Source organism: Zootoca vivipara, chromosome 10 (assembly GCF_965207765.1).
Source record: "Zootoca vivipara chromosome 10, rZooViv2.hap1.1, whole genome shotgun sequence".
Lineage (NCBI taxonomy): Eukaryota > Metazoa > Chordata > Lepidosauria > Squamata > Lacertidae > Zootoca > Zootoca vivipara.
The window spans coordinates 44,980,122-44,995,569 of record NC_142593.1 but is presented as its reverse complement, the minus strand read 5'-3'; the positions used below and the strand labels follow the sequence as shown (position 1 = coordinate 44,995,569).

Genomic DNA, 15,448 nt, shown 5'->3' with positions numbered 1-15,448 from the left:
CGAAGCTTTTGGGGCAGAAGGGGATTCCCTCCTCACCTGCCCTAACAGTGCAGGGTACTCAGGAAACATGCTTCAAAAAGAGAAGCTTGTGATTCCCACAGCCATAGTGGGAAAGAACTTTGGCACAGCCGTGGGTTAAATCTGGTTTACACACACACACAATCAAAATGCAATTGCCAATATCTCCAGTTGAAAGGATCAGATAGTAGATCCCTTAGCTGAGAGCCCAGTGAATTACTACCAGTCTGGCAGTGCATAGGAAGCCAATTTCTACCAGGCTAGACTATTAAATCTATCCAGCATTATATTATCTCCATTGACTGGCGGTAGCTGTCCGTGGTTTCAGAGGGCAGCCCTTTTCCCCAAGGAGATGCCAGGGATCTTTGTATGCAAAGCTGTGTAGACCGACCTTTGCCAACCTGGTGCCCTCCAGTTGTTGATGGACTACAATCTTGGTGCACATAACACACGGGTGTCAAAGCCAAATATTAACTGTTGTACCACCAGCTATGTTGCAAGCCTTTACCCCAAGTTTGAGGCAGCAGCAAGAACCTAGTTGAGAGTCATATTTTCAATAGCGACATATTGCTGCTGTCAATTAAGCCCGCATACAGACTATTTCCCAGCATCCTGTGGACTGCATCCAATGTTCTTTGGACCCCAATAGTGGGATAAAGGTAAAGGTAAAGGGACCTCTGACCATTAGGTCGAGTCGTGACCGACTCTGGGGTTGCGGCGCTCATCTCGCTTTACTGGCCGAGGGAGCTGGCCTACAGCTTCCGGGTCATGTGGCCAGCATGACTAAGCTGCTTCTGGTGAACCAGAGCAGTGCACAAAAACGCTGTTTACCTTCCCGCCGGAACAGTACCTATTTATCTACTTGCACTCTGACGTGCTTTTGAATTGCTAGGTGGGCAGGAGCTGGGAACGAACCCCTAACAGTGGGGTAGGAGAGTTAAAAATAATGCCAATATATTTCACATATGGCAACTAATGCACTCCTTTGGTTTCAGATAGTACATGGCGAGACGAATCTAAAAGGCCTGGGGCCCAAATTTTCAAGGCCCCCTAGCAGCTATGGTGACTCATTTACCAGAAGTAGTGAATTTGGTGTTAACTCTGGAAGTGTATATTAAATTCTGACGAAAGTAAGCCCCCCAATGTATATTTTGCTCTAGGTGGCTTAGCTCAGTGTCCCACCCATTCTTTAGCAACAGAGAGATGCAAGGAGCTTCCCCCACGAATGGCAGTGGCCGATGTAGGTGCACTCCCACCCTAACTGGGCAGGTGGCTAGTGAGGAGCACATACCCGCCAAATGTCCTGGAAAAAACAGGACATCCCCCTTTTCTCACAAGATCATGGAGGCGATTTTTGGTGCCGTGCTCTCACACCCTGCTCTCGCCCTGAAAAAGTGCTTTTTTTTGGAAGGGGGAGTGGGATCATGGCACAGGTCATGTGACTCACCCAGGAGTGCATCCCAGAAGACGCATGTTCCAAGTTTTGACATGGTAAAGTGGGATGGCCATTTTGTGTAGTGGCATTTCACTAGAGCAGCCACTTTATGGCTGGCACCCACAATTTTTCCAAATGTTCCAAATGTGCCCTGGTCCCAGAAAATTGGCTTATGATTTGACACGCTGCGCCCGCCTAAGTTGCAGACCAGTGCACTGAGGGAAGCAGTACTCTATCAATGTGGGTCTCCATTCTAGGCGATTCAAGGGCCCTAAGCTTCTAGTTACAAATGCTTTTACACACCTGTTCAATGGCTTAGCAGTTTTACTCGGGCAACCTGAGTCTATCATATGAAAGCAAAAGAGTCGTGCTTCTGGAAAACCGTGTTAAAAGTTTCCACCAAACTCCCTTGAGGCAGAGGCCGCTTTTGAAATGAAGTTACATTTAATTGTCAGAGTATTTGACTACTTTTTACAATGTAACACAATCCAAAAAAATTCCTACATTTCCAGTCGGAGACAAACACATAAATTGATAGCTTTGTTTTTCATTATAGGGAAAGTGCAGTAGGATATGTACAGAGCAGATTTGCATAACTCACCCGGCAGAAGGGGTCACTACAGGCACAGTGTTTACTAGAAAGCAGATCTCCCATTATGCATTTATCTAGCCATTTAAACATGGATACCATTTTCAAGTTTGCACTGATAAACGCTGTAAAGGAGACACACACACAATGCTCTTGCATCAGTTCTGCTCGGTTTGTTATTACGCCCCTCGTTTTAATGCATTGTCACTCTGCATAGAGTTCTAGCTATACTATACCTTGATTGGCATGATTGCAATTTTTGCTTTGCTCCAAGTACAGTTGCTTTTTCGATTTTCACAAGTGATAGTACATTCACAGGACCCGCCCCCTTCTTTAAAGGACACCCATCTATTTCTGCATCCATCCTTTTTTCAACCCTGATTTGGAGAATCTTGCTAGAGGGTCACAACAGTCAACACACTAGATGCATTTAAAAAAATCACTTCCAATGTGTTGCCTGTGTGTCTCTCGACTATGACCACAGCCAACCTGCATGGACATTAAGAGTCAGTCATTACACTTTTGGAACCTTCCCATTACAAGTCAAAGGTGGTATTGAACGATTCTTCATAACAATTCAAACATGCTTTCACTTTGACATTGCTGGAAAGCAGAGAGGGTGTGAAATTGAGCTCTGTCCAGTTTTTAAAGCTTGCAGTTAAGGCTGGGAGACGTACAAGAGACCATTTTATGTTCTAGGTGACTCAGTGCTGCGAATTCATATCACGGTTCTTTCCCCTTGTGTGGAGGTGAATACTAGTCTGTGCAGTTTCTCATCCTAGAAGGAAGTTCAGTAGAAAGCCCCATTTACAGCCAAGGGCATCCAAGCCTTGACAAAAAGTGAAGTTGGGTGAAGGCCTAGGAGACACACCACAGTGTTCAGTTACTTAAATCCACTTGGGCTGAAGTTCGCCACCCGTTCCAGTTTGGTCTCTAGCAGATTCCTTCCTCGGCTTCCGGTGGCTACAATCCAAGGACTCATTGCACCGAACTGCATTCCAAACGTGGATGGCGAAGAATGAGGCAGATAATGCATGCAGAGTGAAGACAGTAACAGGGGAGGGTATCCAGTTATTCATCACATCCTTGCACCATGGGCAGTCCAGCTATTCCTGTGCTGGTTTGCATTCATTCCTGGGTCAAGAGAACGAGGGGGAGATGGTTAGCACCACTGGGCTGAGTCACATGGAACTTGCTCTCTTGGGGTTTGCTGTGTGGAACCATTGAAAAGTAATGGGTTAATAATGGGATGTGCTAATGGGAGGCAATATAGCATTATCATCATGCAAATATTTAGTCTTTACCATCACTATTTTTTGCTGGGGTTCCTTTTGGACCATGTGGTTCAGAATATAGTTCAGCCCATCACCCATTCCCACCCACCCCCACCACCCTCTGTATATATATAGGGTCTGACACTTCTGTTTCTAGTGTATCTGAAGAAGTGTGCATGCACACGAAAGCTCATACCAAAATATAAACTTAGTTGGTCTTTAAGGTGCTACTGAAGGAGTTTTTTTATTTTGCTTCGACTCAGACCAACACGGCTACCTACCTGTAACTGTAAATGGCTGGTATGAAGATAGCACTGAATGCTGTTAGGACTGTAACTGGTATGTAGGAAGATACTTAAGCAGCATGACTGGGAGTGGCCGCCAAGACCATATAACTCCAGTCCTGAAAGACCTACATTGGCTCCCAGTATGCTTCCGAGCACAATTCAAAATGTTGGTGCTGATCTTCAAAGCCCTAAATGGCCTCGGCCCAGTATACCTGAAGGAGCGTCTCCACCCTTAGCTGCCAAGTATCCCGTTTTCGTGGGAAACCCCCAGATTTTAATCCATTTCCCGCTGTTCTCCCAAATGGAGAAAAATCCTGGAAATTTTCCCCAGATTTCCTACCTGCCAGGGAGCCTCCATTTTGGGTGCCGCTCTTCCCATGTGTGGGCACCGGAAATCGGGCAGAGCGGCACCGGAAGTCGCTTCTATGCATGCCCGGCAGCTATCTTGGTGGTGGCCGCATGGTGGCGGCCATCTTGGTGGTGGTTGCCGCCATGTGGCCACCACCAAGATGGCCACCGGGCATGCGTAGAAGTGACTTCCGGTGCCGCTCTGCCCGATTTCCAGTGCCCACACATGGGAAGAGCGGCCCGGAAGTGGCTTCTACGCAACGTCCGGTGCTGCACCGCTGCTGATCCTGCATTTTTCAGCGGGAGACTTGGCAGGTATGGTCTCCACCCCCATCATTCTGTGAGAAGTGAGGTTACAGGGAAAGAGGCAGAGGGCCTTCTTGGTAGTGGCACCCGCCCTGTGGAACGCCCTTCCATCAGATGTCGAGGAAATAAACAACTATCTGACTTTTAGAAGACATCTGAAGGCAGCCCTGTATCAGGAAGTTTTATGTTTTTAATATTCTGTTGGGAGCCGCCCAGAGTGGCTGGGGAAACCCAGCCAGATGGGCGGGGTATGTATGTATGTATGTATGTATGTATGTATGTATGTATGTATGTATAAATAATACCACCATTAGTCCAGATAGTGCAGTATATTCTACACTGTCTGGCAGCTGCCCTCTAGGTTTCCAGGAAAGAATCTTTTCCAGGCCTACCCAAAGATCATTCACATGTGAAGCAGATCTTCTGAGCTAATAGCCATCTCCTTACTTAGCACCATATCCCTACTGAGCCAACATTAAGGGCCAAAACTGGTGTCCATCCCACTCTGGGCAAGGCTTACTCCCCACCAATGCAGTATGCGTATTTTGTTCTGGGTGCTTCTTGATCCTTTACGAGCTGAACCGGCTTGCCTGCTACCACCATTTGTGGATGGCGTAACCTAAACCACAGCTCCATGCTCCAATGACATCACAGCTGGTTTTCTGTAAAGCTTTGGGACTGCCCCTTAGTGCAGGACTCAACCACTAGAATGTCCATTGGTACAGCCAGAGTTGTGACTTTCATAGAATCATAGAATCATAGAATCATAGAGTTGGAAGAGACCACAAGGGCCATCCAGTCCAACCCCCTGCCAAGCAGGAAACACCATCAAAGCATTCCTGACAGATGGCTGTCAAGCTTCTGCTTAAAGACCTCCAAAGAAGGAGACTCCACCACACTCCTTGGCAGCAAATTCCACTGCCGAACAGCTCTTACTGTCAGGAAGTTCTTCCTAATGTTTAGGTGGAATCTTCTTTCTTGTAGTTTGAATCCGTTGCTCCGTGTCCGCTTCTCTGGAGCAGCAGAAAACAACCTTTCTCCCTCCTTTATATGACATCCTTTTATATATTTGAACATGGTTATCATATCACCCCTTAACCTTCTCTTCTCCAGGCTAAACATACCCAGCTCCCTAAGCCGTTCCTCATAAGGCATCGTTTCCAGGCCTTTGACCATTTTGGTTGCCCTCTTCTGGACACGTTCCAGCTTATCAGTATCCTTCTTGAACTGTGGTGCCCAGAACTGGACACAATACTCCAGGTGAGGTCTGACCAGAGCAGAATACAGTGGTACTATTACTTCCCTTGATCTAGATGCTATACTCCTATTGATGCAGCCCAGAATTGCATTGGCTTTTTTAGCTGCTGCATCACACTGCTGACTCATGTCAAGTTTGTGGTCAACCAAAACTCCTAGATCCTTTTCACATGTACTGCTCTCAAGCCAGGTGTCTCCCATCCTGTATTTGTGCCTTTCATTTTTTTTGCCCAAATGTAGTACTTTACATTTCTCCTTGTTAAAATTCATCTTGTTTGCTTTGGCCCAGTTGTCTAATCTGTTAAGGTCATTCTGAAGTGTGATCCTGTCCTCTGGGGTGTTAGCCACCCCTCCCAACTTGGTGTCATCTGCAAACTTGCTCAGGATTCCCTCAAGCCCATCATCCAAGTCATTGATAAAGATGTTGAACAAGACTGGGCCCAAGACAGAACCCTGTGGCACCCCACTAGTCACTACTCTCCAGGATGAGGAGGAGCCATTGATGAGCACCCTTTGGGTTCGGTCAGTAATCCAGCTACAAATCCACTGAATGGTAGCATTGTCTAGCCCACATTTTACCAGCTTCTTTACAAGAATATCATGGGGCACCTTGTCAAAGGCCTTGCTGAAATCAAGATAGGCTACATCCACAGCGTTCCCTTCATCTACCAGGCTTGTAATTCTGTCAAAAAATGAGATCAGATTAGTCTGACATGACTTATTTTTCAGGAACCCATGCTGACTTTTAGTGATCACAGAGTTTCTTTCTAGGTGCTCACAGACTGTTTGCTTAATGATCTGCTCTAGAATCTTTCCTGGTATTGATGTCAGGCTGACTGGGCGGTAATTGTTTGGGTCCTCTCTTTTCCCCTTTTTGAAAATAGGGACAACATTTGCCCTCCTCCAGTCTGCTGGAACTTCGCCTGTTCTCCAGGAATTTTCAAAGATTATTGCCAGTGGTTCTGAAATCACCTCTGCCAGTTCTTTTAATACTCTTGGATGTAGTTCATCTGGCCCTGGAGACTTGAATACATCTAAACTAGCCAAGTATTCTTGTACTACCTCCTTACTTATTCTGGGCTGTGTTTCCCCTGCTGAATCATCTGCTCCATATTCTTCAGGTCGGGCGTTGTTTTCTTTCTTGGAGAAGACAGAGGCAAAGAAGGCATTGAGGAGTTCTGCCCTTTCTCTGTCCCCTGTTTGCATTTCACCATCTTCTCCTCTGAGTGACCCCACTGTTTCCTTGTTTTTCCTTTTGCTACGGACATACCCATAAAAGCCCTTTTTGTTGCTTTTAACCTCTCTGGCGAGCCTGAGTTCATTCTGTGCTTTAGCTTTTCTGACTTTGTCTCTACACGTGCTGGCTATATGTTTGAATTCCTCTCTGGAGATTTCCCCCCTTTTCCATTTTTTGTACATATCCCTTTTAAATCTTAACTCAGTCAAAAGTTCTTTAGATAGCCAGCCTGGCTTCTTTAGGCACCTTCCATGTTTCCGTCTCATTGGTATTGCCTGAAGTTGTGCTTTTAATATCTCCCTTTTAACAAACTCCCAACCATCATGAACTCCCTTCCCTTTTAGTATTACTGTCCATGGGATTTCACCCAGCGTTTCCCTAAGTTTTCTGAAGTCGGCTTTCTTAAAGTCTAGAATTTGGACCTTAGTATGCTTGGTTGCTCCTTTCCGCTGGATAATAAACTCCAGAAGAGCATGGTCACTCCCACCTAATGATCCTGCCACTTCTACCCCACTAACCAAGTCATCACTATTGGTTAGGACCAGATCTAAAATGGCTGATCCTCTTGTTGCTTCTCCCACTTTCTGGACAATGAAGTTGTCTGCAAGGCCAGTGAGGAATCTGTTCGACCTTATGCTCTTGGCTGAGTTTGACATCCAACAAATATCAGGATAGTTGAAATCCCCCATTACTACTATCTCACTTCCTTTGGAATGCTTGGCCATCTGTTCCAGGAAGGCATCATCTGTGTCCTCAGTTTGGCTTGGGGATCTATAGTAAACTCCCACAATGAGATCACTGTTGTTTTTCTCTCCCTTAATTTTGACCCAGATACTCTCAATTTGGCTTTGAAGTTTTAAATCCTGGATCTCTTCACAGGTATACATATCCCTAACATATAAAGCTACTCCTCCTCCTTTCCTGTTTGGTCTATTTCTCTTAAATAGATTGTATCCCTCTATTACTACATTCCAGTCATGAGACTCATCCCACCAGGTTTCAGTGATGCCTATTATGTCATATTTAGTTTGCTGTACCAAGAGCTCAAGTTCATCTTGTTTATTTCCCATGCTCTGTGCATTAGTATACAGACATTGAAGACCATTGATCATTCCCCCATGTCTCTTATTTAAGGATATTTTCGTCCCACCACTAGGTCTGCATGCTGCTTGCTCCATTTGGTCCTTGACATTTGGATGATCATCTTCAGCATTTGATAGACTCCTACCTTCAGGACCACTGTCTCCCTCCCCCACATAAGTCAGTTTAAAGCCCTCCTGATGAGGTTTTTGAGTTTTGTGGCAAAAACATTCCTCCCAACTTTTGTGAGGTGCAGTCCATCACTTGCCAGAAGTCCATCTTCAAGAAACTGCAGACCGTGATCTAGGAATCCAAACCGTTCCTGTTTGCACCATTTGCGAAGCCAGTTGTTCACTTCCCCTATTTTTCCCTCTCTCCCTGGGCCATGTCGTTCAACTGGGAGGACAGAAGAGATGACAATTTGTGCATCTAATTGCTTCAACTTCCTGCCCAGAGCCTCATAATCATTTTTGATCTTCTGTAAGCTATGGCTTGCAGTGTCATTGGTTCCCACATGCACCAAAAGGAAGGGGTATTTGTCGGTGGGTTTTATGATTCCTTGCAGCCGTTCTGTTACATCTTTGATCTTGGCCCCAGGTAGACAGCACACCTCTCGAGACATCTTGTCAGGCCCACAGATCACTGCTTCTGTACCCCTCAGTAGGGAATCCCCAATCACCACTACACGCCTCTTCATAGGCTTGGTTGGGATTCTTCTATGTGCTGTCCCTTCCAAGGTTACCTGCATATTTCCAGAGGACTGACTTGGTTGCTCGTCTTCATATTCCTCATCAACTGTGATGAGGGAGAGATCCTCAGGTGGAGTCTGTTCCTCGTCTTCCATGAGCACTTCAAAACGGTTGTGTAATTCTAAGCACTCAGAGCGATCCCTGGGCCTTCTACTTCTATGAGTCACGTTCCTCCATACATCTGGCTGCTGTGTTGGGGAACTGACCTCCTCCTCAGGGAGATCCCCTGTCTCCTCCTTGGTGCAGACAGTGTGCTCTGCTGCATCCAAGAAAAGCTCCAGCTCTTTAATTCTCTGGAGCGTAGATACACGCCCCTGAAGCTGCTGCACCTTCTCTTCCAGAAGGGCAACCTTGTTTTCCAGTAGGGCAACCAACTTGCAATTGTTGCAGGTGTAGCTACCCACATCCTTTGGCAAGAAAACAAACATTGCACAGGAATTGCAGGTGACAATGGTTGTTCCCTCCACCTCCATCTTGAAAACCTTGAGGTCAAGGGGGAAAGAGGAAGAGGCCTAGGTCCCCCCTAACAAACGTATGAGATTTGCTGCCCTAGGTCAAAAAGATGGGTCACCCAGATCCAAGAGGCAGATCCAAGAGGCAGCAGCCCTAGAAAACCAGCACAAGCACACAAACAAGTAAGAAAACAAATAAGCACACAAACTTACTCACACACAGCCCCAAAAGACAAAACCACAAAACCTACAGAGTGTCTCCCAAGCTCAGCTCACCTTCTGCTCCTTCCTCAGTTGCTGCACTCCAAGCTCTGACTAGCTCCGCCCACAGCTAATCACCTGAACTTCCTGACTCACACTTCTAGGTGAAAGGTCACAGCCAGAAACAAACAAGGTCACAGCCAGAAACAAACACCCACACAAGCCTGGACAGTCACCCAAATCCAAGAGGCAGCAGCCCTAGAAAACCAGCACAAGCACACAAACAAGTAAGAAAACAAATAAGCACACAAACTTACTCACACACAGCCCCAAAAGACAAAACCACAAAACCTACAGAGTGTCTCCCAAGCTCAGCTCACCTTCTGCTCCTTCCTCAGTCGCTGCACTCCAAGCTCTGACTAGCTCCGCCCACAGCTAATCACCTGAACTTCCTGACTCACACTTCTAGGTGAAAGGTCACAGCCAGAAACAAACAAGGTCACAGCCAGAAACAAACACCCACACAAGCCTGGACAGTCACCCAAATCCAAGAGGCAGCAGCCCTAGAAAACCAGCACAAGCACACAAACAAGTAAGAAAACAAATAAGCACACAAACTTACTCACACACAGCCCCAAAAGACAAAACCACAAAACCACAAAACCTACAGAGTGTCTCCCAAGCTCAGCTCACCTTCTGCTCCTTCCTCAGTCGCTGCACTCCAAGCCTGTTCACATCTGTGTGCAATGTAAGGAGCTCATGGCCCCAACATTTACAAAGCCCTAAATGACACAACACCAAATTACTGAAGGAGCAGCTCTTCACACTAGCCTGTCTGTGTTTTAAGATCTTCTGGAGAATCCTTGCTCCAAGAACACTTTCTAGGAAACATAAGCTTCTGTTTCCTGCAACAGAGAAGGCCTTTACAAAGCAGTGTCTATTTGGCTTAGGTATTCTTGGAATTTTAGGTTTTAGATTATTTTTGTTCGTTCTAGTCTTATTTTAGTTGTTATGGTTTTATTTTATTATTTCTTGTAGTTCACCATGTTTAAGTCTGCCAGCTTTAAGCTATCAATACATTGTGTGAATTATTATTTTTCATACTTTTCTACACTACTCCATAACTCTCACTGAAGGGCAGCTTAACAGAATTTAAGTAAAAAAAGGTTGCTTTCATAACTAGCCAGCATGAGAACCACATTGTGGGGTAAGGGGCTTTAAGCATTTGCTTTTGATTGGGACCCCTGTACCTGCTTTTGCAGCGGCAAGCTGTAATTTTATCCAGTGTGAGAAACTCCCAGGCATGGGAGCTACAATCCAGATTGGCAGCATCTGGTGGAAGAGGAATGTGCTTACAGGTGAAACTCGGAAAATTAGAATATCGTCGAAAAGTGCATTTATTTCAGTAATGCAACTTAAAAGGTGAAACCAATATAGGAGATAGATGCATGACATGCAAAGCAAGATATGTCAAATCTTTGTTGTAATTGTAATTATTTGGTTAGGCGGGTCAATTAATTATAATTAATTACAATTTAATTATAATTAAATTATAATTACGTTGCATTACTGAAATAAAGGCACTTTTTGACGATATTCTAATTTTCCGAGTTTCACCTGTATATAGCACCCCACACTTTGCAAAAAAAGAAAGAAAGGTATTTTGGACTACAACTCCCATCTGTGCTTGCCTGGGCTGATGGGAGTTGTAGTCCAACACAACTGGAATGTAGGTAATAGGTTTGGGAAGGCTGTATTAGTGTAACTGTAGTTTGGCCCTTCGGCTCAAGCCAGTCGGAACAATTTTTATTTATTTATTAGTACATTAAGATCCCACCTTTTCTACAAGGAGCTCAAGGTGGCATGCAGGCATCATCCCACTCTCCATTTTATCCTCACATCAACCTTATGAGGTAGGTCAGGTTAACAGATAGTTACCCTGGAGATGACTTCATGGCTTGAGTGGTGGTTTGAATCCTGGTCTCCCAGGTCCTAAGCTCAACACTCCAACCACAAAACCACATTGATTCTCCACACAGTTGCCTCTTTTACCTCCTAGCACAGGGGTCAGCAACCCTTTTCAGCTGTGGGCCGGTCCACCATCCCTCACATGTGGTGGGCCGGACTATATTTTGAAGAGAAAAATGAATGAATTCCTATGCCCCACAAATAACCCAGAGATGCATTTTAAATAAAAGCACACATTCTACTCATGTAAAAAACACGCCGATTCCCGAACCGTCTGCAGGCCGGATTGAGAAAGCTATTGGGCCACATCTGGCCCACGGGTCTTAGGTCGCCTACCCCTGTCCTAGCATGACCCCCGTTTTGCCTTTTTAGATTGTGTCAGGTTCAGGGTCAACTGCCACGCCTCTAAGAGACACTTACCTATCAAGCTTACGCAAACGGGTTTCCAAAAGGATCGCCAAACGGAGCAGAAGCCAGCTGGTGCTGCACGGCAGTCTAGAAAGAAGGAGACTGCTTTATTTATGCATAATTGGGAAGTATTTTTTGCAGGCAAGCTGCAAATACTTGAATATCCTATGCTTGCTAGCTGGGTCGAGTTGGCCAATTATCTTATTTGGTCTACAGGATCTAAGCTTCTCACATCCAGTAAGGTTGCAGCAGCTTGTTCAGAGGCAGCTCATGCTTCTTAAGTGAGAGTTGTGGTTGGGACATCAACCCCCATCGCCAACTGAAATATCTAGAGTACAGATCTCTTGCAGGTGACGGGCGATGCAGGCAACAGTTCCGTTCAAGGCACCTTCAGAAACTATACTCCCACACCCTCCAAGGTGAAGGGCCTGATTGGGTATTGCATTATTGTGTGTGTGTGTGTGTGTGTACACACACACAGAGAGAGAGAGGGGGGTGGGGTGGAGGGAAAAGAATGCACAGTGCTTCTAATGTGGCACCATATACTATGGTGTTTTGGTCTTACAGCAAAGTGTTGCTGAATTATGCAAACATACAACCCCTGCCAATTATTTTGGTCAAGGATCAGTGCAGTTGGTAGGCTGATAGCTAACAAGCATGTTGCTTGAGTGTGCTTTCCATTCTAACCACAGGTCGAAGGGTGCTTGATAGGCCCTGTCCTAGCATGACCCCCGTCCTCTTTTAAAAAATAAATGCATGGAGCCTTCAATGAATAAGCCATAGGGCTGGCATTAACACACTCTTATCTGTACAGATCGCCAGCTTTAAGCTACCCTATAAACACTTTTGATCATGCAGTCATGTTCGAATAGTAAGGGGCCAAGATGGACAATTTTACAGTTATCCAGCCACCTGCACTTGGGAGCGTTAACCGGGGACAATGCCAGCTTTCATTAGAAGGCAATAGGACCCCAGGGGTGCTTCAACTCTGGCGAAAGAAGTGGTCCATAATTTACGGCCAACACATTTACAGCCACGGATAGATAGAAGTGGAGTTTGCTCTGCCACTTACCGAGTTTAGCGATGGAACAGCGAAAGGGTCTGTCTTGAAAGGGTTTTCAAACAAGTCTTCAGCAGGCCTGGCAGGTGGCACAGCGTTTGGCCTGAGAACAGGATTTGGCGGCACTGCAATACAGAACAGGCTTATTTTTAAACCACCACTTGAAAGACACAGTAAGCCACCCATTTCACATAACACAGCAAACACAGCCAAACTTGGCACCAAGCGCTGCGATTTTCTGCTGAGGGCACCCATTGCAGGTATATCACTAGACATCACCATTTAGTTTACACATGGACAGAATTCAGAGGCAAGGCTTCTTAAGCAGCTGGACTATGCCCACAGAGGCCTTCTCTGGGGCCCATAAAGTCCTCTTACCATCATCACCCTGACATTAGTCACTGAAGCAAGCTTCCTACTTCATTGTGGTGTAGCATGGCACCCACAATTGTTCCTCTAGTTTCCAAATGTGCCCACGGGCCCCAAAAGAAGACCCTAACCATCTGCCCACCCCAGGTTAAAGCACACATCCACCTGCCCCAGAGACTACTTAAAAATATGCATCATGTCCACTAAAATACAGTGGAACCTCGGTTTTCGAGCATTTCGGAAGCCAAACGTTTTGGAAGCCAAATACCGAAAATCGAACGCTTCCGTTTTTTAAACGCGCCTCTGAAGCCAAATGGCTTCCACTGCGTGTTTTGCAATTTTCTCCATGGAAATTGCCGACAGCCTTTTGTGCCTCGGTTGTCAAATGTTTCAGAAGTAGAACTGTCTTCGGGAACGGATTACGTTCGACAACCAAAGTTCCACTGTATGCGCCTTCTGCGAGCGGGGGAGAAAGGTCACCACTTTAAGGTTCCCTCAAGGAATATAGCAGATTTACCACCAGTTTTTGTAGCCAGCCAGCTAGCTTCAAAGTCATCGTGGTCAGCCAACTCTTGAGGAACCCCTACTTTGTTAGTGAAATAACTGGCAAAGGCTCCAGAAGCTTCCGACAGACCTTGTTGTTGCTGCTGCTGCTCTGCCCTCCTCGCAGGCACGGCGGGCAGCTTTGCCAGCTGGAAGTCTTTAAACATGGCTTTCACATCCTTTATTTCCTTATCGCCGAGCGGATCCAAGGCAGTGAAGGCGTCACTTTCCTTCTTGGGCAACTCCTTCTGAGGTGCAGTTCTGGGAGGCAACTGAGGAGGACTTCGAGCAGGCAACAGAGAGGGGCCCTGGGCTGCGAGCGGAGGTGGGAATATGGCGGGCTGGAAAGGGTTCCCGGCGCTGGAGGGCTGGACCCACGCATTAGGAGGAGGAGGAACCCGTACAGGCTGACCCCAGAGGTCGGGAGCTGGAGCCTGGATCGGGGCTCCCAAGGACAAAGGCGGCTGACTCCAGCTGGGAGCTTGTGGAGCAGCGTCAAAGCCAAGAGGCTGAGGGAAGCTTGCTGGCTGAACACCCAGAACAGATCCAGGAAAGGCTGAAGGCGGCTGGTTGAAGATCGCAGGCTGGGGACCCCACGCTGGTGTTGGAGAAGCAGTTGCGGGCAGGCCACCTGGGGAGAAAAAGGCCACACATCAATAGATTATGCTGCTCTCTCATCAGGCAACTCCACAAACACCCCTAGTTGAAAAAAAAAACACGTTTCCAAGCACAATTCAAAGTCTTGGTGCTGACCTTTAAAGCCCTAAACAGCCTCAGCCCAGTATAACTGAAGGAGCGTCTCCATGCCCATCGTTCAGACTGAGGTCCAGCGCCGAAGGCCTTCTGGCGGTTCCCTCCCTGCGAGAAGTGAGGTTACAGGGAACCAGGCAGAGGGCCTTCTTGGTAGTGGCACCCGCCCTGTGGAACACCCTCCCATCAGATGCCAAGGAAATAAACAACTGACTTTTATAAGACATCTCTGAAGGTAGCCCTGTTTAGGGAAGTATTTGATGTTTGATGTTTTATTTTGTTTTTAATATTCTTCTGGGAGCCACCCAGAATGGCTGGGCAGACCCGGCCAGATGGGTGGGGTATAAGAAATTACTACTACTGTTGTGACGTTGGGTTCGTGATTTCAGCTCTCTTGACATAATATGCTGGAGACAGTTCTCTAGTAACACTTCTTTATTAAAGCAAACAAGACAGCTCTGAGGAGAGGAAAGCTACATTTATAGGGACAGGGGACTAGCTAGAAAGGGATACATTTTGGGGGGAACAATATCAGACAATCACAGTGCTGCCTTTTGGAGGAAACGAATAAGACAGAGGATCCAAATACAGCAGCTTAAATGAACCAATAGTAGCTGTATCTTCTGGAACCAACAGGCAGTTACTTTGCCCTAATGCAATTACAGACAATAGTACAGCATGTTGGCGACAAATATTCACACAGTTGTTCACAAATAATTTTACACCATTTATCAAATTTGTGAGAAAGAGACACTTACGAAGTGCCATGAAAACTTACAAACTTCCTAAAATAAAGTGAACTTGCAATATCAGATTTTACTAAGGTCTTACAAATTCTTGACTCGGTTTTTCATTTTTTCGTTTTTTTAAATAAGTTCAAGAAGATTCAAGAAGTTCAATGATGTTCCTGGTAGCTGTGAGGTGCTGATGAACCTACGTATGAAGTTACAGTGGTACCTCGACTTACGAACGACTCGACAACTGAATTTTTCGACTTACGAATGGAGGTAATGACCGCGCGCTTACAAATGTCTCGACATCCGAGGGGAAACCGCGGCGGTTTTAGATAGGGTTGCTTCGACTTACGAATTTTTCCGTTTCCAATGTATTCCTATGG

At 46.1% G+C, this 15,448-nt stretch overlaps 1 protein-coding gene across 8 annotated transcripts in view; it reads right to left on the bottom strand.

Moving 5' to 3' along the window:
• Positions 1-1,875: 1,875 nt before the first annotated feature.
• Positions 1,876-15,448, bottom strand: part of DAB2 (DAB adaptor protein 2) — a 47,310-nt gene continuing 33,737 nt past the window's right edge. For 2 of the 8 annotated variants that reach the window (XM_088653085.1, XM_088653088.1), the window contains 4 exons: positions 13,556-14,212; positions 12,682-12,794; positions 11,622-11,696; positions 1,876-3,252 (listed from right to left, as the gene is read on the bottom strand). In XM_088653085.1, the coding sequence (XP_088509211.1) occupies positions 11,631-11,696; positions 12,682-12,794; positions 13,556-14,212 (836 nt within the window). In that variant the 3' untranslated portion in view covers positions 1,876-3,252; positions 11,622-11,630. The remainder of the gene's footprint in view (positions 3,253-11,621; positions 11,697-12,681; positions 12,795-13,555; positions 14,213-15,448) is intronic. The other 6 variants (XM_088653084.1, XM_088653087.1, XM_035100493.3 and 3 more) reach the window with 3 other exon arrangements.